Source organism: Cydia amplana, chromosome 12, assembly GCF_948474715.1.
Source record: "Cydia amplana chromosome 12, ilCydAmpl1.1, whole genome shotgun sequence".
Classification (NCBI taxonomy): Eukaryota; Metazoa; Arthropoda; class Insecta; order Lepidoptera; family Tortricidae; genus Cydia; species Cydia amplana.
Window position 1 is genome coordinate 3,180,458 of NC_086080.1, and position 24,949 is coordinate 3,205,406.

Below are 24,949 nucleotides of genomic sequence, written 5' to 3' on the forward strand. Positions count from 1 at the left end.
GCGAAAAATCGATCTAGCTAGGTTTTATCTCTGGGAAAACGCGCATTTTCGAGTTTTTATATGTCTTCCGAGCAAAGCTCGGTCTCCCAGATATTACAAATATAAAATGAGGTAAAAATATAATAACTTTTTGACGTTTCCTACAGGAATGTAGTTTGCTGCACTATTCATCATTACTGCCACCTGCGTTTCTGCAGGAAATGCCAAACGTAGGTAATGTCGATGGATAACAGAGTTAATTAAAATCAAACTTCAATCAATTACATTTATTAATAATAACTATAGGCAGTGGTCAATTGAATCAATCGTTTATTTAGAAGCGGCCGAACTGGTTGGTTTTTCTGAAGGCGCTGGCGGTTGCGGTGGCAGCGACGCGGGCAGGGGTGACTACGGCGCGGGCAGCGGTCACGGGGGCAGAGCCGACGGGGGCAGCGGAGCGGACGGACTCCTGGCTGGCGTGGGTGCGGATGTATTCGATGGAGCGCGCGATGGCCTCAGGGATTGCTGGGGGTACTGGGATATGGGCGCCCTGAAAAAATTATAAATAAAATAAGTTTATGTCTCAAATTTCTACGAGAGAAAAAGTTAGCACGGCATCCAGTGCCTAGGTTACCTGGGCCTCTTGGTTATGGCGCTTGCCACTCATGTAGAAAACGCTGGCACTAGAGACCATGGTTACTTTTTCTTTCGTATTACCTAAATATATTTCAGTTTAGACTTATTAGTACTTGTGTCCCCCAAAAAATAGAACTCGTCAAATCGATTCATATGAGACTATGATTCGATTCGATTCGAGGGGTCTACTCGTACTAATCTATCTTCTGGTTCCATCAGATCAGATAGTAAATTGAATATTGTCATCTTGTTATTGTACCTACTTTATTATACGGGGTGCAATTTATTAGGTGATACTATAGGTTACGCGACTGTATTCATTATTATGGGCAACTTTTACCTAAATAATGTCAACCACCACAGAGCGGTTCAAAATACGTTCTTTATCTTTCTTCTTCTTTCGATTCTTTGAATGCCTTACCTCGGGTTGGAAGCCGTTTTCGTCAGCGACGTAGTTGATCTGGTAGGTCTGGCCATCATCTCCTTGGTAGCTGTAGGATCCTCGGACAACTTGTTTAGGGTATTCCTGGAAAAAAGTTACAGTTAATTAAGTTTTCAGTCATTTGCCATACGTCAGGATTTTCTGTGACATATCGGGATTTTTCTTCTTTTGTAAGGGTTGCGCGATGACTTGTGAATCTCAGGGTTTTTTAAAACCAAAACTAACCACTAGAAGAGGAGAACCACTTTTGGTCTCGTAGGCGTAGTTGAAACCGTCGGGACGGACGTCAGACACAGAGCTGATGACCTCGACCTGGTCGCCTGAGCGGACCACGTGGGACACGTCAGCGCAGAACAACTCACCGAGTTCACATCCTGTACAACACCCTCAGCCTGAACCTGGATGCCGTTGTTGGTCTGGTAGGCGTAGTTGAAACCGTCGGGACGGACGTCAGACACGGAGCTGATGACCTCGGCCTGGTCGCCTGAGCGGACCACGTGGGACACGTCAGCGCAGAACAACTCACCGAGTTCACATCCTGTACAACACCCTCAGCCTGAGCCTGGATGCCGTTGTTGGTCTGGTAGGCGTAGTTGAAACCGTCGGGACGGACGTCAGACACGGAGCTGATGACCTCGGCCTGGTCGCCTGAGCGGACCACGTGGGACACGTCAGCGCAGAACAACTCACCGAGTTCACATCCTGTACAACACCCTCAGCCTGAGCCTGGATGCCGTTGTTGGTCTGGTAGGCGTAGTTGAAACCGTCGGGACGGACGTCAGACACGGAGCTGATGACCTCGGCGGCCTGGTCGCCGGAGCGGACCACTTGGGACACGTCAGCGTGGACGCAGGCCACGGCCAAGGCGAAAGCAACTAGGAATTTCTGGAAAAGATGGTCACATTAAAATAAAACAGTTGAAACGACGCCTCTGGTGTGCGACGTCACATGTATCGATAAATTTATTTTTATATTGGTTTTTACTTGGTTATTCCTGTTTTTTATAACACAGTATATACTAAGGGACGAAATGATTTATCTAATACCTTTAAACGAGCAATTCTTGTTTATTTATATATTTATTTATTTATATATATATATATTTCGGGGATCTCGGAAACGGCTCTAACGATTTCGATGAAATTTACTATATGGGGGTTTTCGGGGGCGAGAAATCGATCTAGCTAGGTCTTATCTCTGGGAAAATGCGCATTTTCGAGTTTTTATATGTTTTCCGAGCGAAGCTCGGTCACCCAGATATTTAATATAAATTACTAAAAGACATAGACAGGAATATAAAACTAAAACTAACTACAATTAAAATAACTAAAACTATAAATTTAAAATACCTATCAAAATTTGGTGCCCTCGGGAGGGTGCCCAATACGCAGGCAGCGTTCCCGCGCTGGATTGCGATTGCAATTATCTGCATATATACCAGGGATGTTGCGAATGCACATTTTTTGACATCCGCGGATGCGGATGCGGATACGGATATTTAAAGACTCACATTCGCGGATGCAGATGCGGATGCGGATGTCAAGATTAGCTACTTAGAAAACGTCAAATATTAAATTTTTAGTATTTTTTTATTTAAAAAAACGAAACGTTTAGTATTTGAGCAAGAATATAGGTACGTTATATTTAATAAACAGTAACTTGGCCGACTTTTCTGGATCTAGACGATTTCGTTATAGGTAATCACGAAATTACCTAGCACTTACGCCGCCGCTAAGACGTTCCTCTACCGACTTGTTCGACATCCGCATCCGCATATAAGCTCCGCATCGATTTTATGTTGATGCGGATGTTGAAAATAATGCGGAAGTTGCGCGGTTGCGGATGCGGATGCGGATGTTCGCAACATCCCTGATTTCAGTCACAATTACTCACAATGAATAAAGGCAATCAGGAGACGAGAAGTTACATGGTGAGATCGTTTCCAAGTTTCGATATCTAAGATAATTTAATGAAACCATCTTGAGCCTTAATAAAGGGAAAGTTCAGTTTGAACTACTATGCTAAAGGACTCAAGGATAGAGGTGAGAATCGTGTTATGTGTTAAATTAAATTTACAAATCTGCTTTAAAACTATTGTAGTTGTTTTTAGATCCAGTAAAACTCAAGAAACCTCAATTACTATATACCTATCGTCCTTATACTTCATGTATCCTGGATAAGTTAGTTTTTTGATTATTCGTGAAATATATGATTTTTTTTTTAATTTTTGCAATTTTACACTAATTTTATATTAAATTAAAAATTCAACTTTATTTAAATTTCATTGCCAAATTTTGTAAATGCCTAACATTATTACAATACTTAATGAAGTAGAAGAATTTTAGACCATTTCAAAATATGATTTTAGAACAAATTTCTAAATAGTTTAGATTGTTTAGAAGAAATCACTCGGAATATAATAAATATTGTATACTCACCATTTTGCTAGGTAGGTCGTCCGAACACAGTCTGACCCTCAAAAATTGGCCTTCTCCTTTTATACTAAAAGTGCCTTCTTTACTAGATTATATTAAAAATCTGGTTTCTTATTGCTAGGCCGAAATAGATTTTATTAGCACAGACTGGACACTTTTCTGTTGTTTATTCGGATAAGTGGCGTACTCGCAGGAGGCCTATGCTCAGCAGTGGGCGATAAAAGGCTGATATGATGATGGTGACGATATACTATTTAGCTAGCTTTACACTTGATGAGCAGTTTCTTAAGTAGGATTATTTTTAACCGACTTCTAAAAAGATGGTTATCAATTCAGCTGGATTTTTTTTATTATGTTTGTTACCTCAGAACTCCGTCATGTGTGAATGGATTGGAAAATTATTTCTTGTTCAAAAGTATTTAGAATTTGATCCAATTTTTTACATCCTTTTCTGATGATAGAAGCTACGAGGAATAGAGGAAACTCCTTAAATCTTCTAGGCATACACACTATCGTATTATCTATATAGCGATTGTTGTATTTTCATCAACAAACAATAATTTGTGGCATTTGGTGAAGTGGAACTGCTTTTCGTTAAGCTTGTTAAGCAAGTACGGTTCTAATAAACATTTGCAAAATATCTAATCACCAACTAATCTTGGTTGAATTCATAATCTTTGGTCTATTCAGTTTGTACCAAGTTTGTACCTAACCAACAGCAATAAATTATGCGAAGCCGTCAACTTTTTTTTATTTTTAAATAAGTATCAGTATTCTAATGGAGTTCCTTGAGTCAGAAGCCAGATATTTTTTTTAGAAATAATAATATACGGCACGTTATAAAATTATAAAAATCAAAAATAGTAACTAGGCCGTTTTAGCGAACTGGGTTAAACTCGCAGTTGTGTAATTGTATTAGTACATTTGCTTTCTTTGATTGGAATATTTGTAAAATAAAAATAAATAAAAGTCCTGATATCACTACCAGTGACGTATACGTATACAAATATGATACGAGGGTTCTTATTCTTGCCTTATGACGGTGTTCTCTGCAAAAAATAGCAACGCCCACTTTTCTTGCTTGAACAAAGTGCAAATAAAACTTATTCACCACACCAACTGGTAAAGGCTCTCTTGATTGTTCAAAAACTGGTAGCAAAGTTGTATTTTATTCACACGTGAGGCAAAGTAATCAAATGCTAATTTTGAGTTGTTTTCTTATGTTTGCTGGTAGAATCGACTTTTAAATGATGATTTTGAATGATAAATATTTAATAACAATTAATTTGGTTTGATTTTGTTAGATATCTTACAGTTAATATTTTCTACGGGTTGGTGTGGTGGAAAATGTTATGTTTCACTCGGGGGCAAATTGTTGTTTAACCTTCGTGCTTTAAAACCCTCGCAACGCTCAAGATTCCAGTATTCGAACCACTCGCTACGCTCGTGGTTCAATTTTGGGGTCTTTCGCTTGCTCGAGCCTATCAATATTAGCACGAGCGGCTAAACAACAATTTTGCCCCCTTGTTAAACAAATAACTATTCTCCATTGAATAGTTATTGTCTTTCTTTATGCTCTGTCACTCTACGCTACTAAAGTGCTACAACCAACCCCTTGCTTTTTTAATGCTTTGAATCTTCATGAGAATAAATAACTTTCATCTACGGAACCCGAAGTTTTAATCACAGCCGTCGACATTTGACGATTTTATTTATTGAAGTCGTAATTTTAGCCACTCTTTTTTTTTATATAATTTGTATTCAAATCAGACTTTAATATATACTGGCATTTAAAGTTACTAGGTATTGTTTGGTATTGTGTTCCTTCATTGATATAAATGTCTACCTAAAGTGACATCTAGAACAGGATAAAATAAACTAAGGTTGTATGTATGTATGTATGTAAACACTATATTGTACATAAGACAGGTTAAGATACAATTAAAACAAAGTATACAATGTACAAAGGCGAACTTATCCCTATAAGGGATCTCTTTTTTTGTTCCCTATAAGGGAACAAAAAAAACTATACTCATCCTTTTCTTTTGGGTGCTACTACTAGTGTAAGACAAAGATAGTATGATTCTCTCTGTCTATGTTTGAAATCAAACAGACCTTTGACACACTATATTAGCATTATCCAGGCGCTATACTTACTTTAGCTGCTGTCACTAATTCCACGCAGACGAAGTCGCGGGCAAAAGCTAGAATTATAAATGCGAAAGTGTGTCTGTCTATTTGTCTGACTGTCTGTTACCTCTTCACGACCTGGCTGAACGGATTGAGTTTAAATTTGGCATAGAGATAGTTTGAGTTCCGGGGAAGGACATTTTGTCGGAAGTCATCCCTAAAGCGGATGAAAGGGAGATGGAAATGAGAGAATTAATGAATTGCCTGTTAATTGGTGTAAGCAATGCTCAAATTGAAGGATTGCTATATTGCATATTGATACATTTTATCCAGGCGCTATTCTTACTCAAGCTGATGTTACTCATTCCAGGCAGACGAAGGCGCGGGCAAAAGCTAGTACCTTTATAACATGTAGAGAAAAACTATCATGCAACATGAAAAAAAATATTGGTAGAGTCTGTGTGTCTGAGTCTGAGTGTGCGGAAAGAGAAAAGTTCAATACATTCCACGACTCTTCTCTTTCCGCAAAGACTCTATTAAAGGTATAATTAGGTGTGTTTAACTTGTGGATCATAGAGGATTATTAGTTTGATGGTTTTACCTATAGTTGCAGCCCTGGGCCCGTTTCTCAAAAGCTTGTAACTTGTAATACAAGCGGATGTCACTTTTTGACAGCTTTTGTTAGAAAGGGACTTCCACTTGTATTACAAGTTACAAGCTTTTGAGAAACGGGCCCCTGGACTATATTTGTAGGTAATATCGCTTACACTGTTAACTGTACAGTTAGGAGTGTTGCTGTTTGTAATCCTTATGTACAGTCGCATGTTTTAATTTATGACACATTTTTGTACCTTGTCACAGTGACAATAGCACGAGGTCTTCGACTTTCACTGTGATAAGGTACAAAAATGAGTCATAAATTAAAACATGCGACTATATGTACTAGAATTTTACGATTCATAGACAAAAATGCGGCGCTATTCATTCAGATCCAAACTAAATATAATTATACTACCTAGGCAATTAATGTTACCTATTCCTAGATATTATCTTTAAATGCAATATATGCAAAAATACTAAAACCAAAAGACCGTATCTGTAAAACGTTCGTTACGCAATAAAAGTCGTCTAATAAATGCCCATCTCATAAATTATGCAAACGAGTTTAGATAGTGAGACCGAATGAGATAATTTTATTTGCATATTTATTATAATCCGTGACCTTGAACTCGGGATGGTCATTCGCAACCTGCATGACTAAATAGACGAGGCGTTTTCTGATTGTAATAACAGGTTATGAGATTCACTAGACTTATATCGACCGGGATATGAACCGTGATTACCTTTTGTATTGTTTTCGAGCTTCCGATATTTCGACGCAGTTACATGCATCTTGTTCACGGGTAACTGAAGATAGCGGTGGGTGACAAAGTTGTCAAATTAACCGTGAATCATTCAAAACTGTTGAGGTTATGAAATTGATCTTGATTTGTTAGGACATGATCTGTCTTTAGGCAAAAGAAACGATTCTGATTTGAGAAATGACCTGACACTGAGAACATATCCAACATATCCAGGTCAAATTCATAACCTACCTAAAACAGCCTAGCAGCCTATTAGGCCTAAAACAGGCTAGGGCCTAGGCAGGCCCTGAAGATGAGACAGACAATCGAACGTCACTCGTACATAGTCTGTTCGGAAAGAGAAGAGTCGTGGAATGTATTGGGCCCCATACATTCCACGACTCTTCTCTTTCCGCACAGACTCTTATTATCTTATTATTAAGACGAAAGTTGTCGACCGCTCAAAAACGCTTATCCATACAAATGTAGTCCCTATTTTCCTCTCCGGATATTAACTTTTAGCTTTCTATTTTAGACACATTCCTCTTCCTCCAGCCTCCCCACATATTAAAACTTGCCAAGGCAAATTCAATTTTGACTTGTCAAAATTAAGATTCAAAGTACTGGATTGGGAGACCTTTTATTAGGCATCTGGGTGGCTAATAGGTTAAGAGGAAAGTCCTAACAAGCCAGAAAATAAATCGAGCTTTTTAAATAGCAACAATACAATGAAACCCCATCTTCAGAGCTTTATATAACAAAAGCTGCAAAAATCAACATAATGACAGACATCATCGGTTCTAACCTTAAAAAACTCTTAGAATTCTAACCTTAACACTTTAAAATCAACCTTGTTGAGCCGACAATAAGGTTCACAATTGTGTGGTTGGAAGGAAAATATGGCCATTACCAAAATGATTGCAAATTCCGTTAAACAAAGCCCGTGTGTAGGCGATAGGCTTTTGTTCCATGATTTATCAGGATCCCGCTGTGTACATTCACCTGCAATAATATGTTAGTCTTCGAAGGCCGCAAAAATATCTGACACGATCTTATTTGTAGAGACAAATAAGATCGTGTCAGATATTTTTGCGGCCTTCGTTGTGTTACATAATTGCAGGTACGGGGGTTTTTCAAACGCATGCTGTGATTAGACCGTTGAGCGATCGAGCGGCCGAGTATTGGCTATGTGAAAAGTTGGTGGAAAAAATAAGCGATGCCAACGCACGATGTGGAGAAAATAGGTATGAACTTTCGTCGGCATTTTCATACTAATCGAAAGCAAAAACGCCTTAAACGCCTTCAGTTTTCCTACGAGCACCAAGGCACCTATGCTAATGCTAATACTTAATATGTTTACTAATGTGTTTGCTTATAAGGCGTTACATATTCTCTGCCTCTAGCTAGGGAAAATCAGTTTTGTTAATAATAAAGCAATTTTGAAAAGCACTATCCAGTTGTGCACAGTATATTTTTATCTATGCTATCGACATTTTATTTCAGCGTCGCTATGACTACAAATTCCTGTCTTTGACGTGGTTAGTGAAACCGAAGTGGCGAGCTACTATGTTTTAACCTGAGAATTCCTAGTCTATGACCTGGGGTTTGTAAATAGGTACCTATTTATTTACAAGGTGGAAAAGTTGTTGTTTAGAGTCAGTTAGTTCACCAACTTGAACAGAACAAAGTGAGGGAGTGTCATTATCAACGTTATATTTTCATAGAAATCTGACATATAGTTTAATGTATCGCGGGCTTACAGACGTATGAATATTACTATTTCACTTTGATATAGGTACCACGGTGTGGCATCCAGGACCCCGAACACTTGACTGGCTTATCCTCGTGCCGCTCACCATATAAAATTATAGCCAAGGAAGTTTGAATCTTGTTGGATTTTCAATTCGGTTGAATTTCATTTGTTCGAAAATTTTACGAGACAAATGAAATTCTACCTACTTTGATTTTAATTAAGGTTGACATTCCATCGAGTGTACATTCTAATGTACTTACATTGGGCGGCACGAGGTTAAAATGCTTGTGTTGTGGGTACTAGACGACGAAATATAATATATAAATACTTATTGGACCAAATATTTGTGATAAAGACACAATGAAATGCCCTTAGTCTGTTCGGAAAGAGAAGAGTCGTGGAATGTATTGGGCCCCATACATTGCACGACTCTTCTCTTTTCGCACAGAGTATACCAGGATTTGAAGTAAGTATTCGAATTTTGAACCCGGGACCTTGTGCTTGGTAGGCAGGATCACTAGCGACTAGGCTAGTACCTAGGTCGTTAAATTGACTCCACAAATACACTCGGATGCCTTGCAATAATTCGATTACCCGCCAAATTCGGATAACGTAGGTATTCAGTGGTTTGAGCTAACATTAGCTCTCGGCGCTACCACACACACACACACACACCAGTCGTAACTTTAAAACTCATTCAATTATTATCAACCATATTTGAACGTAATAAATTCCAAATTCAAACTGATGTTGTAATGGTCGTTACGACTGTTTTGACGTGGCGGGCAGCACTGTGGTGAAGAACTTAATTCTGAAATGAAAGCATTAATTATTGGTTTTTAATGGTAATTATATTGATGCAAACGGGAGAGGAGAAACATCTGAGAGATAAATTAAATTCTCGAAGATAACAAAGGTTTAGTAACTTTTTTACTAGGTACTGTATACAATTGTCTTCACTAAGCGATATACCTATTTAGTTTTGGTGACTATTAAAAAAAAAGAAAAAACGACAAAAAGGATATAAAATATTTAGGTATCCCTTTTATACGAGCTAACGCGTACCAACAACGTGCCAATCGTTTACGCTCCGTATAGAACGTTAGCTAGGCACCCTGACCTGATGTGTTTGAAGTCAGTGCCAAGCTTAATTCCTTCTCCTTTTTTGAAGTCGGTTAAAGTATTGATTTATATTAGTTTACGACAAGTCGAACGTAGGCCCTAATATAGCGAACGTATCCGTTCTACAACTCTCCATGTCAATTACAGGTTAACAGTTTTAAACGATGTGATACCGCTATACTTATACCGGGTATCTTTATCCATTGGACAAAACCGAAACGTACGTATACATTAGGGTATTTAGAACCAGTACACAAAGAACTATTAACAATCGATGCAGTGATTACGAAGAAATGAACAAATTACGATTTCTTAGCTTGAATCAGCCTGTATGTTATTAAAAGGTCGTGACTCGTGAGGAAATACATCCTCATTAAATAGTAACCTTCTTCATCCGATTTGGTTACAGGTAAGCCTAAAACACTTCTATGGCTTACAATTAAATAAATGTTTAGGAGTTATTGTGTCTGCTACCAACATTATTTACAGAACCCGTAATTTTTCCATATTTTTGTAAAAAAACCGCTCGCGTAGACAATTTATGATCACTCGGTTAGAAAGAGGTTATAAGAATAATTCATGAAGTGTGCGAAATATTAAACACATATTTCACGATGCCACGACATTTTTCCCGTGCTAATCCCCCTTTATTGAAACCATTAGGGGGATAATGCAAACGTATAATATCCAGAGTTAAAATGAATAAAATGAAAAAAATAATGCTGTTGACTTTATTTATAAATACAGCTGAGCAAAACTCATATAGGTTGACTTTGTTGTCTGACCATACTCTGAGGGGTGACTATCTAGGTTATACTGAACCACTTTACTATAGCATGCACCTAGGTACCCCGAAGCCCCGAAAACGCAAAAAAACATGTCAATATTTTTTATGAAAATGATTTCGAGGTTGGCCCCATAGTAAATATTGTTCAGTATGACCTACCTACACATTCACCCCTCAGAGTGGTAAGACATAAAAAAATCACTTGTTTTGACTAAAATAAATCCCAGTTATAACTGGTTTTTACCAAGGTGTTTCGGAAAATTAGTTTTAAATGTTGAAAACTTGTTCAGTATCAAAAATGATTTTTTTGTGACACTTTGGATTTACATGTCCCTGATACTTGAGCTGTTGCAATTAGTTGGTAATCAAGTAAAACGAAAGTGATTAGCTGGCGCTAATCACTTTCACATGGCAGTTGCGCCGTGTTCATTTATTAATGAGTTCGCGTGATATATGGGGATAGGCTGTGGCCGGTATGCAGCGTTTATTGATACATTTTGAAATGAAATGAAATTAGAAATGAGAAGAAAGTCTTGTTATTTTTTATATAGACTTGGTAGCAAAGACAAAAACTCCCACTCCGTGGTAAGCGATTACCGTAGCCTACGGACACTTGCGACTCCAGAGCCAGAGTCAGAGTCCTTGAAAACCTAAAGAACCCAAGGAAATCCATAATGAAAACACCTCAGTGGTGACGCATAAATTTTATTTATTTTTGAAATTGGCCACAGCCTTACCCCCACACTCGCTGTTGACTTGCACTTACCCAGGCACTAAATTATTAACTCAATTATATATAATTGACGTAATAACACTAATTACTTATATTATAGCGCCGTAGCCGCTAATTTATTCATTTCCCGGGCTAGGCGTCATGTGGAACTGTTTGAGAAACTTTGTCACTTCGTTTTGTACCGAAAGTTCGGTTCATGGCGTCAAGTATTTAATTAAGGATAAAAATACTCTTTCGAGGTTTGTTGGAAAAGTTAATTATTATTTTGTACAGACATACGCACATATAATCACGCCTATTTCCCGGAGGGGTAAGCAGAGACCAAGGATTTCCATTTGTTAATATTATAAAATGGGCTTACTCATGGCCACAGACTTAGTGGCCTACGATGGAGCGAGCTCGCCCAGAAGGTGCCTGTTCACCCTTGATTTGAAGGTTGCTGGCTTATATTCATGAGCTCGGAAATATTGACGCCGGCAAGGAATTCCATTCCTTGGCAGTGCGCATAAGAAAAGAAGAAGCAAAGCGCTTCGTACGAATTGGTTGAATATCTACCAAGTAAGGATGGAAACCGTCCGTGCGTCTAAAAGTCCGATGGTAGAATGGGGACGGTGGAATAAGCTCGTGTAGCTCTTGAGCATACTCCCCGAAGTGCAACCTGTACGAACACAGACTGGCGACTTTCTGCCGATCCTGACATACTCGTACCTCTTTCGCTTCCTCCACTTTCATAACATTCCTCATACACGCTCGCCGGTTTAGGGTGCTCTTGACCTGGCCTTTCTTCAGGACCTAAATCTGATCAGAGTAAGTCCGCCGAGGCCTTCCAACTCCCGCTTCAGTTTTGTATTTTTAGGGTTCCGTACCTCAAAAGGAAAAAAACGGCGTCACGGGCGTCTCTCTGTCTGTCCGACCCCCCCCCCCCCCTTTATCTCTGAAACGACTGGGTCCGTGGGTCTAAAATTTTGAAAAAATACACAAAGTAGTTCTTTAGCTATAAATGACAGGACAACCTGTTAGAAATGTGCAATCAAGCGTGAGCCGGACTTAATTACCTACTTAGTTTTTGATCCGATACCTACGGGTTTTTAATGACATTTCATTCACGTCCCACAAAAAAAATACAATAAAAAAAATGGGGTAATGTACGGAACCCTTGGAACGCGAATCCGACTCGCACTTGGCCGGTTTTTTATTTAGGTGCTTCTACTGTATTAAACGTTTTTAGTAAGAGCCCACTACGTTTCCCACAGATGCTACTGGTGTGTGATGCTCATCTTCGCCCTGTACTGCTGCGGACAGTTCTCCATACTGCTCTCGGCCCGTTTCCTGGAGATACCCATCAGGATGACCATCAAGAACGGCCAGGCCCTCACAGAGAAGCTCCCGTTGCCTTCAATCACTTTTTGCTCTGAAAAACCCCCTGATCAGTGGTATGAAAAGTTCCTGGATGAAGTGTAAGTAATTTATTTATCGTTTCTTCACATATTCCTTTCGGCCTGATTCCTAGAGATACCCATCAGGATGAAGATCAATTTAAAAGGTATAATTAAAACAGATATATACTTTCTAGGAAAATTCCTCCCGAGTACACCAAAGAAACAGTATGGGAAGCCATGCGTCTGGGCGTCAGTAATCTGACTCCACTGTATATCCAGCATCAACAACCACTGAACGTCACGCTTATGAACATGCTGGATCATGTCCTGGATTATAATCACATTACGGTATAGAACCATTGAGTCATTATTACTATAGAGAAGCCATACAAAACAATGAAATTGTCGCAATCGCAACCTGTAAGCGAGGGGAGGTACGACCGAAACGTCGTAAGCGGCGTGAAATTCATGGCGCTTACGCGTTTAGGTAGCGAGATTCATGCTCCGCTTCCTACTATTTGTTGTCAGTCTTCAACAACTCATTGCTCAAAATACTGGTTCTCTGTACCGGTTCTAATACGTTAGTAATAATTAAATAGTTTCTTTGGAGTCATCAAATCATCATGAAATCATTAGGTCATCATTAAATAAATTTTATTCCGTAGACTCGCGAGTTCGTCTCGCGCGTATCTGTGCCCTGCGACGTGCTGTTGAGTCGTTGTGAACTCAGAGGCATGAAAATGCCGTGCGCGGATCTTTTCCAACGTGTCAATGGACAATGCTGCCGGTTCTATGATGAGTATGATCAATTTAAAATTTATCTACTTTAACACATTCAGTGCCGAAAACCCGACTATCGGTATTTTATGATTTCGTTCCCAGGCCGGACGACCCGATAGTCTCCCGACTCGTTGTACATACTACAATATGACGAAATTTTTTGTGGCCTGGCGCGGATGTCTTGTTTGGCTGGGTGGCAATGAATGTGTTAACTTGCCCTTATTTTGTTATATATGGGTTAAACACATTTTATAAAAAAGGTTACTTCTGTGGACAAAAGCCTCAGCTAATACCTGTTCAAAGCCTCGTGTTATCGCACCATGATATTCTGGGTCTTCTTCTACCTCTTTTTCCATCTATTTTTCCTTCAATTATGTTTTTACTATTATTATTTGGTATTCATTTTTCGTATCGCAACCATCTTGATTCCAGTCCAGAAACGTTCGTATCATCAGGAAACGTCTTCAGCAACAATCTCAAGGTCGTAACCACCATGGACTACGGTGACGCTTACGTCATGGTCCACAGACCACTGTCAGAGCCGCTGATAGACCAGTCATCGTTCTCGATGGCCAATGGATACTATATCATGTTCTATATAGATCCGGTAAGGATTGAAAAGTCGGAGGAAGTTCATGAAATGGAGGAGGAAGCGTGAGTGTTGTTTTGCATTTGATTAATGAAAGAGGAAGCAGATCAGAGGGGCTACCGCAAAAACCGAATTTCACAAATTGCGGGGATCTTTCTCTTTTACTCCAATGAAGGCGTAATTAGAGTGATAGAGAAAAATGCCCGCAATTTGCGAACTTCTATTTTCGCGGTTATAGCTCAGAAAGCACAGCGTAAAGTCTCCTATCAATAACAAGACGGAGAATAAAAGGCAACTCACGGTCAAAGGCGCTTTTCGTAAACGCTTCATAATTGAAGTATCTGGATGCTGGTCAAGATGCCAATCGTACATCGACGAACGCCAAAGAAAAAAATGTTTCGGGAAGGCAAGATGCTTAGAAAAGTCACGTGATTATTTCCATACATTATTTAAGTTTGGATTCGCGTTTTCTATCAATGATTGTCTTCTTGTTTAGACTGTGAAAACAAAACAAATTAGGTACCTATTTCTCTTTCTTTGTCTGTAGTGTATACTTAGTTCCTTCACATTCTTGTTTCATAAATCATAAATCATTTATTCGCTTGAAAAGGGTACAGTTACAGATGTAACCACCACATCTTGATCTTGATCACATCTTTCCTCTCTCACCTCCTGGTCTTGATCTTGTAGCTGACCATGTTTTCAGAGGAGTATGCGTCCACCCCGACGAGCAGGAGCTGCGTTTCTTCGACTCGTACGACTACTTCAACTGTGCAGTGGAATGGATCATCAACGCCAGTATGGCTGTGTGCGGCTGCGCGGCCACCTATACACCTGCGCCTGATCAGTACACTTGCAACTTTACTGGGATGAATTGTTTAAGGAAATATTCTAGTAAGTGTATGTAAACACTCATTGTACATAAGACAGCTTGAGTTACAATTAAAAATTAAGTATACAATGTAGGTACAAAGGCGAACTTATCCCTATAAGGGATCTCTTCCAGTCAACATTTGAGCAATTGATAGTAAGTAGACAAATAAAAATGACAGACAAACGAACACTATGTACAGAAAAGTAAATTATGGTTCAATAAGTACCTACTTATACTTACTTACCTAAGTAAGATAGATGAGTAGATAAGTATTATGTACTTACCTATGGTAAATCGCATTAATGATTCACATTGAAGTACTAAAAGGCGGCATCGTCAAACAGCGGTCTTGACATCACTACGAGAACCGGCAACACTGGGAGCAGCATGATGACGTCTGTCATCTAGAGATCGGTTTTTGCGCGTGATCAGCGTCGCGTATTACCTAAGTCCCTAACTCTCATGTATTGTGATTCTCTAATAAATATTGTTATAAATGGTGCTCTGGTGTTTTTACCCTTACAGCTTCAGAAGTGCGATAGTGGATTCCCGCCTACTACGATATAATTTGTCGAAATTGACATTACGAAATTTACCGCGCGTAGTCCTTCCTTGTTTCATTGTTCTGATCGTTAATCTGATTGTAATGAGTAAATGCACCAACACCACTCATCAGTTAGGGACTTAAATATACAAAGTCCAAGATTGGTGTCAAAATCATACCTACAAGAATAGCCTACAAAACTAACCTGTGCCGGCTATTGGCTGGCGTATCGTACCTTTGCCGTGTGTTTTGTGTGTTTTGTGTTTGATTTCAGATACCTATTTCAGTTTATGTACATCAATGATCATGACTGTCAAAAATAATACATATTGACAGTGTAATAAGGCTGCTGGCATGTATGTATATTACAATATTCACAGCAGAAGATCACAAGATATAAGCTGACAGATACCATTAGGTACTCTTGAATTTTGATATTGGTATGAATAAAATAAATCCTTGGGATTACAGAGTAACTCAGGTAAAAGTTAACTCAGGTAAGAAGTCTGTGTTGATCCAACACCTAACAATGCTCCGGGCCCTCCGGGGCCATAGTGGTAAATATTCACTGCCTCACTTATATGTTGTGTTATTTTTGTAATCTATGTGCTTTCAGATACATAACATAATGTGATTAAGTATGTCTACATGACATATTAACAAAATGCTATGATCATTTTCTAAAGTTTGTGTCGTGGTGAAATTTACATTCAAGTAAAAAGCATACAAAACAAGTTTGGTAATGTAAACTTAGCCTTGATTGATACTATATGTATGTTGGTATTATGCTTTCATGATTAACAATGAGTGCTATTTAATACTTTATCCTTTCAGTCAAATTAAAATAGATTACAAGTTTTCAAAAACACTGGAATATTGGTTACAACAACGATAAGGAGAAATTACTTGCTGTTTCACATGTGTGTGTGTGTGATATTACACATGCTTATTGCAACTGAAATAATGCTTTGTTGGTATGTTTTTGGTTTGTGTAATTTCCAGATATTTGACAGAAATGATTCTTGAATTGAACGACCATACCGTCATTGAAGACACTAGAGTGGCTATCGGGTCAGGCCTCTGTAATGAACCCGGATGGACATGGCTAATATTTCAAAATTAGTTGGTTATGGATGCCAGGTATAATATGTCCTAGTGTTCAACTAATTCATTATATGGAGAAAATATGTTGATAAGTGACTAATCTCCGATGTCATGGAAAATGAGGTATTTATTTAGAAATAAAATGTTTGTTCATGTTGTACATGTATACTAACGGTCAGTACGTGTTACATTGACTGTGTGTGGTTAGTAAAATGCGCTTTGTGAATAAGCGAAAGGTGACATTTATTTCAAGCTGGTTAGTAGTGTCTGCGACAAATGTAGTCACTCCATGTTTCCGGAGCCTCCTCGGACTGAATATTTTAAAAGACAGTTCATATAACATATAACCTCCTGCATCTTTGCAATTAACATTAAGCTGCAGACATACAGATAAATAAGGCAGTAAATCATGTGAGATGTTGAGAAAATTTCTGTCTGTACATATTATTGATTGGTTCTATGTATGAAAAATCTTATGAATGTTTATACAAATTAATTGCATACAGCTTATAGTATGTTGTGGTTGTTGTTTTGTTCATTGGGATGTTGGTTTAAGTTTGCATTGCAAATATTTTTCACAAAATGTCATGTTATAAAATGAACCAAAGACATATATTTAAACAGACTTACCAAACTAATGAAAGTTATTGGCATGACATTGTCAAGTGATGGGGGTATTGACAATGATAATCATTTGTGTTCTAACAGTATGTTTCAGATGCATTTCCTTATAACAAAACTTTATTGCTGGTGAAGTTTTGACCATAATTTTATAATACTTGCACCGATGAAGTATGATTACAGGTGTTTCCAAGGTTTAATCTTGTCAAAGAGATGGACATATTGAACAAGATATTTATTAAGCTGAGTATGACACTGGTAAAGCAGGTTGTTGCTAATGGTAAGCGAGGTGAATACTTTCAGGAGTCAATATGAATATTGACGGTCTATATGATATACATGTCTTTACATACAAGTGCTACTGGACTCTAAACGTACCGGTCAGTTAAGTGTTAAATGGATGAATATTAAACGAAGGTAAATAGCTTGGTTAAAGCTTTCCAAATAACTATTTTAACCCATTCACTGCTAATGAACATTGACTGAAGAATATCATGTCATGAGCTACTGTTTGAAGTTATTGACGGTCTTCGTCTGAACTTGTAGTGTGTTATGGTACTGTTTGCTTATAAAACAGTACACTTTTATTACTTCTGGGTTTCATAAATCAGAAGTTATAAATAATAACCACAAATTTTGTGGGTTCACTAAGTATGTATTTCATTGTTTTGAAAAATGCTTAAATTGTGGTTTATTATGTTATGAACTCATTTACCTTACAATGTGTGCTTGCATGGCATTTAACAAAATTATTTAGTTTTGTGCAGGTATAAGTTAACCTGGATGATGATGTGTTGAGTTATCTACACATAAAATGCACATGCACAGCTGGAGAAAATCAACCATGTGTGTCTTGGGATTGGAAGCTTTATGGTTTAAGCATATGTGCCATGATTTGACTGATTGATCATTATCAATATACACTTCATGATGGTTGAAAAATACAATTTGTGAAACCTCGATAAGGCGAACCTGGGTAAGAGAGGAACCTCGATAACATGAACTTCTGTTCAGGCTCTACTGTAGTTCAATGTTGGTATAGTAAGAGTGTTGCCTTTATTTAGGGGCACGGAAGAGGCAAGCCAAGTTGCACATGATCATTTACAATTGGTTGCATAGTAGCAACTGCTTATTATTTTATATTTCCCATGTTAAGGGCAAATGCTGTTATTTCAGGTACCGTTTTCAGATTAAGAACTGACTACGAGTATATTCTCAGGTTAGGAACTGAGATATAATTTTATGAGACACTCTGATTGAGAACTGAGTGATTATTTTATTTATATTACTTACTCTCGAGTTTGGAATCGAGTTGTGATTTTGTTTTATCCCAGATTTAGAACTGGGGTACTGTTGTCATACTTATGTGTTTTGTTAACAGGTTTGGCGACTAAAATAAACACATTGTGCTTGATTAATTTTATTAGACACTCGGATTGAGAACTGAGTGATTATTTTATTTATATTACTTACTCTCGAGTTTGGAATCGAGTTGTGATTTTGTTTTATCCCAGATTTAGAACTGGGTTACTGTTGTCATACTTATGTGTTTTGTTAACGGGTTTGCCGACTAAAATAAACACATTGTGCTTGATTAATTTTATTAGACACTCGGATTGAGAACTGAGTGATTATTTTATTTATATTACTTACTCTCTTCAATGTCTGCTATAGAGCTTTAATTATTATGTGCCCTTTAAGAAGGGCTGTTACTTTAGTCTTGGCAAGGGATGCTATCCTTAATAGGCTACTTCCTGGCGCCGGTAATCGCAACAGAGGCTTTAAGGAGCGGCCTGTTGCTTGTCACTATCCTTGAGAGGGTGGTTGTTGCTGATATTTGCAGTGTAGGCCTTAAGAGGTGGACCATTGCATGTGATATAAGACTATCCTTCAGGGGATGGTTGTTACTGGTATTTGCGGTGTAGGCCTTAAGAGGCGGACCATTGCATGTGATATAAGACATCCTTAAGAGGATGGTTGTTACTGGTATTTGCAGTGTAGGCCTTAAGAGGTGGACCATTGCATGTGATATAAGACTATCCTTCAGGGGATGGTTGTTACTGGTATTTGCGGTGTAGGCCTTAAGAGGCGGACCATTGCATGTGATATAGACTATCCTTGGGAGGATGGTTGTTACTGGTATTTGCAGTGTAGGCTTTAAGAAGCGGACCATTGCATGTGATATAAGACTATCCTTCAGAGGATGGTTGTTACAGGTATTTGCAGTGTAGGCCTTAAGAGGCGGACCATTGCATGTGATATAAGACTTTCCTTAAGAGGATGGTTGTTACTGGTATTTGCAGTGTAGGCTTTAAGAGGCGGACCATTGCATGTGATATAGACTATCCTTGGGAGGATGGTTGTTACTGGTATTTGCAGTGTAGGCTTTAAGAGGCGGACCATTGCATGTGATATAAGACTATCCTTAAGAGGATGGTTGTTTACTGGTATTTGCAGTGTAGGCTTTAAGAGGCGGACCATTGCATTCCTTAAGAGGATGGTTGTTTACTGGTATTTGCAGTGTAGGCTTTAAGAGGCGGACCATTGCATGTCATATAAGACTATCTTTAAGAGGATGGTTGTTACTGGTGTTTGCAGTGTAGGCCTTAAGAGGCGGACCATTGCATGTGATATGATATTATCCTTAAGAGGACCATTATTTCTACTACCGATGAATGTTTTATCTATATCGTATCGTACTATTTGTTGTTGACCTTGAGAGGTTGGCTTGAGACCTTGTTTACAAAAGGATATTTTAATGACCTTAAGACTGATGATCTCAAGGTTACCTTGAAAGGGTTGCTTGCACTTATACCTTCTAGGGATCGCTGGCGAAGTACCGGATCCAGTAGAGTTGGAGGGAGTGCCTGTTCGAAATACCCAGTTGGAGCGAGTGCGTGCACCGGGCTCCGTGACAACCTTATCGTGAAGGGCCGACTTCTACGGTCGTTGCGCCTACAAGGGCAGTGGTGTCCTAGCCTAGGCAGCTCCGCACATGCATGAGACGTGTCCCATGTTAGCCTCTCACGAGTTGTACGCATTTTTGTGCGTGCATGCGAGGGAGTCTTACATCCTACAACGGAGAAGCCAATTGTGAGTTTGTTCCAAGTCTTTGCTTTTAAAACGACACAAATAGTCATTGTTACGTTAAGCGGTCAGTATGAACGCACCGCTCAATGGAAGGTTTGGGTTAGCTGCATGGGTATACATGCTAGAAATTTATCAAAATCTAATAAATCCTTCAAAGTTATATGACGTTATTCACAAGAAAATAATTAATGTTAGATGGTGTTACAAAAAAAGGGGGTGGTTTATCTACCTGCCGCTAGATGTCACGCTCATCGCAATATTTTATTATTTTGCATAATTAATTAATTGGTATTTATATCCTCTTGGTGTCATATGCACGTGAATTAAGCCTTTTGTGTATTTCAAGCAAGTGCTGAGCAGACTTGCATATCCTAACACCTCTCATACCACGGATTATTTGGTACCTAGCCTGGTCATGCTTTCTTACATTTGGTTCAGTCGGCTTAAGCCCTTACTCCAATTCGACTGAAATAGAACTAAATATCTTGGTGTAAGTTGACAATAACGAAATAGACCGTTTCAACGGAACTCGAGTCGAATTATTCAAAAGGACCAAGGCTTGTATATCGGCTGAGCGTAAAAGGTGCTTGTTCAATTCGCAGAATATTGAACTGGTGGAGGCTACATCCACCTGGTGAAGACCCAGCTTGCTGCGACTGCGTTGGCTGTGGCAGACTTCAGTGGCTGCACTGATGACAGTGACCTGCGGGGCGCTGGTCGGGTCAGGCGATGGCCGAGCTAAAAGGCGGCATCGTCAAACAGCGGTCTTGACATCACTACGAGAACCGGCAACACTGGGAGCAGCATGATGACGTCTGTCATCTAGAGATCGGTTTTTGCGCGTGATCAGCGTCGCGTATTACCTAAGTCCCTAACTCTCATGTATTGTGATTCTCTAATAAATATTGTTATAAATGGTGCTCTGGTGTTTTTACCCTTACAGTACTTACAGTAATTTCAGGCTGCACAATTTTAATACGGTTGCCAAAAATATGAATAGTAATAGGGAATACTACGCGAAATTCTGCGTAGGGGGCAATGCTTCCACAATCAGTCACATTCTAAGGGTCTACCGCAAACGAGAGTCAAAATTTTGTTATCTAACCTCTCTATTACTCTTGCATATTCGAGCGATAAAGAGGCAGATAGCTCAGTTCCGATTTCGCGTTTCCCGGTAGGCCCTTTGTCAACAAACCGCCTTGATGTACCATTGTCATATTTTCTTGTCTGTGAAATCTTGTCAAAAAACAGTTTTAGCACAGTATATGTTCCTCTATGGTTTACGAAAGGCGCGAGTGATGCTGCACTCTGGCGGCAAAACATTGCAGTAATACTCCCAATTTTGAGGGCTTTTCTCTAGTACTTAAACAACTTTCGCTCGATATACAGTTTAGTTGACATTAAGTACTAGTTCAATAACTTTCAGCTCTAAACAGGATGACCTACGGCCTCCCAATACACGAACATTTATCAGACCTGGCGGCGGCGAAAGGTATAGAGATGCAAACCTGTCCAGAAGTGTGTACGTATACGATTTACACGAGGAATTTCAAGCCCAGGACACTGGTGCCGGAATATGACTGTACGGGGTTTTTGTAAGTCTTCCATAGTTCTATCTATCTATCTATCTATTAAGCCCTTTTATTCTGAGTTAGAGTATGTCTCTTAACTCAGTGTGCCGCTTGGCAAAGGCCTCTTCCAGCTCTTTCCATTGGGGTCTGTCGTGGGCCACTCTTGTCCAGTTCGGGCCCGCTGTGAGTTTGAGTTCATCATCCCATCTTGTTCGAGGTTTCCTCTGGCCCCGTGTATAACCTATTGAATACCAATGCGTTACGATTTTGTTCCATTTTTCCTGCCTTCCAAAGTTAGAGAAGAGAAACCCCACACTAACGGCCTGGCCACGACATTGCGCGACTGGCTTAGGCTAAGGCGATAACCATAGGTGAGAACGAAATGACCGATCGCTATGTCTCGCTCCAACCTATGGTTGTCGCCTTAGCCAATACCACAGTCGCGCAATGTCGTGGCCAGGCCAGTTCTTGGTGCTTCTCGACTTCCCGACTTCTAATGAAGCATACATATGTAAGTTGGGTGACAATGCAATATTATGGTACCATCGAGCTGATCTGATGATGGAGACACGGGGTGGCCATAGGAACACTGCGATAAAACAACAAAACCTAATTGTGTTTGGAATTTTTAAAATTTTCTTGATGAGTATTAGTTGCCTATGGGAAAAAAGTACAGTTAGCGATAAAAGCTTGTACCAAAAATGATTTTTTTTTCAAAAACTTATTTGCAATTGCAGAAGTGGCGTGGATCCTAAGAACGCGTACGTCGTGCATTTCACTTACGAACGACAGTTCTATAAAATACAAGAATTCGTCCTGATCACCGATTGGATTACATTACTAAGTTAGTATCAGAGTATCAGTACCAATACTAGGTACAGCCACCATACGGGATTGTTACGCCACGCCATTTAGGGTCCTAGCTAAATTGGTTGTTCCATACTTACGCTATGGAATGTCCAATTTAGTTAGAAACCTAAATAGCGGAGCGTGACTGTACATACAAACGCAAGAGTTAAAAGCGATAAAAGAGCTTGTAGACCGGATTCCCCTATAGACGATCTTCTCCACATTTACCTTAATATCTATGCTCTGCAGGTAACCTAGGCGGAGTTTACGGTCTCTTCCTAGGCTGCAGCATGCTCACTCTAGTAGAACTCGTGTTCTATCTCTGGTCCTGCGTCGTCAGCAAAATGTGCGAGAACCGTGTCCATACTTCTGAACACCGCAAAATATCGGCGGAGGAAACTGATAAAAAAAGCAAAATATCGGTGGAGAAAACTTATCGAAACAGCAAAATATCGGTAGAGGAAAGTCGTCAGCAAGATTTGCCGGAGCCGTTAAAATTCTATAACTGATATGTTTATACCTGAAAATATATAGTTTATTTAATATGAAATGAAATAAACTATACCCACCTACTCATACTAATACTCACACTGAAACACGACACCGAAATTTAAGTTTAGATATAACGCTTCAAAAAATGACTCATGCAACAGTCCAGGTCTGAGCCAAGGCGTCCGAGACCTCAGTTTTCTATAGAAAGCATCACCGATCATAGAAAACGAAGAGTCGGACGCCTTATGTGACGCCCTGTGACTCTAATTACGCCTTCATTGGAGTAAAAGAGAAAGATCCCCGCAATTCGCGAAATTCTGTTTTCGCGGTAGCCCCTCAGACCCGGATCATTCTAGCGTGAGTCATCTTAACAGTTATATTCGGATGGCGATTGCAGTCGCGTTACTGTTGCAGCATGAACCGTCTTGATAAATTGCGTTGGTGTCGTCGAATTTGTACCCGCTAATTAACAAATCTCTGTACCCGCTACGCCATTGTAACACCCTAGTTTAATATAAAGCTGGGAAAGCTCGAATCTCACAATGAAGTCTGCAGCAATATTGCACAAGCGACGTATCTCTCGGATTACCAAAATTAACTAGAGATAGAATTTTCGTTGCACGAAGACAAAATTATGTCATTACCGTAAAATGGGGTGAGTAGGGCCAAAACTGACATTCAAACCACGATAACATTTTATTTTTACATATGCAAACTGAATGGTGTATATAATAAGTGTTCCGGACGTTTGTATTTTAGTTTTTATTTTATTTTGGGTAGTTCCATTTCATAACTTTGACGATAAACAGGAAATCCCACCTCACCCCGTAGTCCCTCGTAATTGGGGTGAGATGGGATTTCATACAAAGGTGAATTTGGAAGATTGTTGGATAGATTTTTTTTTATTATAAGTATTACTATAGCTCCATTTTAAATTGGAATACATTATTTTTGTAGCAGTAGCCTTAAAATCCCATCTCACCCCCCTTTCATCCCTTCTCTCCCCATTCATAACCCAACTCTCACCGTGAAACCTACTCACCCCATTTTACGGTAATTAAGAACAAACGTAAGCTGAACTCGTTTTAAATGCTATTAGTGCTATTTTAGATATAATCAAGTAGAAATTAAAAGCAAATACTCAAGCTTGCAATTCCTTTGAACTGAAATAATATCAAACTTTTACGCTCTAAAATAAAAGATAAATAATACGGACGGAAAGGGAATTAAAACTCTGCCTACGACCTGAAAAGTTTCAAAAAAGTACTCATTGCAGACTGCATAAAAATAAATCGAAAAAGATCTTAATGTATCGAAACTTGTACTGCTCACAAAAAAGCAGTATTTTTTCCGTAAACCATTTGAATGCTAATTTGACTTGTTAGAAAGCATAAAATATTTTGTAAGCGTAACATAAGCGGTTAATACGTAGTTAAACCTAGCTTCCATATACGACAGACATCCACATCTGATCGATGTAACTAACTCAGGTTCCAAAATATTCTCCGTATATTGTATTAGTTAGGGAGGCGAATAGGGGAATTTTCGGCAATACTCGAGCGTGGCAGTTTAAGATATGAGAGATACCTTAGACCTAATAGAACAACCTTGTAAAGTATTTAGCTCTATATGTAGTGACGCGCGCCTAGGATAGACGATCAGATTAGTAAAAAAAAATGGATAGTCTGAAATACTC

General features: G+C 39.0%; 1 protein-coding gene and 1 pseudogene across 1 annotated transcript; one reads left to right on the top strand and one right to left on the bottom strand.

Annotated features, from left to right (window-relative positions):
- Window positions 1-307: 307 nt before the first annotated feature.
- LOC134652868 (larval cuticle protein LCP-17-like) lies at window positions 308-3,538 on the bottom strand (annotated as a pseudogene).
- A 7,939-nt stretch (window positions 3,539-11,477) lies between these two features.
- On the top strand, window positions 11,478-23,270 carry LOC134652820 (sodium channel protein Nach-like). Its single transcript, XM_063508000.1, has 9 exons — window positions 11,478-11,599; window positions 12,614-12,817; window positions 12,934-13,087; window positions 13,405-13,538; window positions 13,952-14,173; window positions 14,815-15,002; window positions 21,768-21,936; window positions 22,650-22,756; window positions 23,011-23,270. The coding sequence occupies exons 1-9, from the start codon at window positions 11,502-11,504 to the stop codon at window positions 23,268-23,270; spliced, it is 1,536 nt and encodes a 511-aa protein (XP_063364070.1). The 5' UTR covers window positions 11,478-11,501.
- Window positions 23,271-24,949: the final 1,679 nt, after the last annotated feature.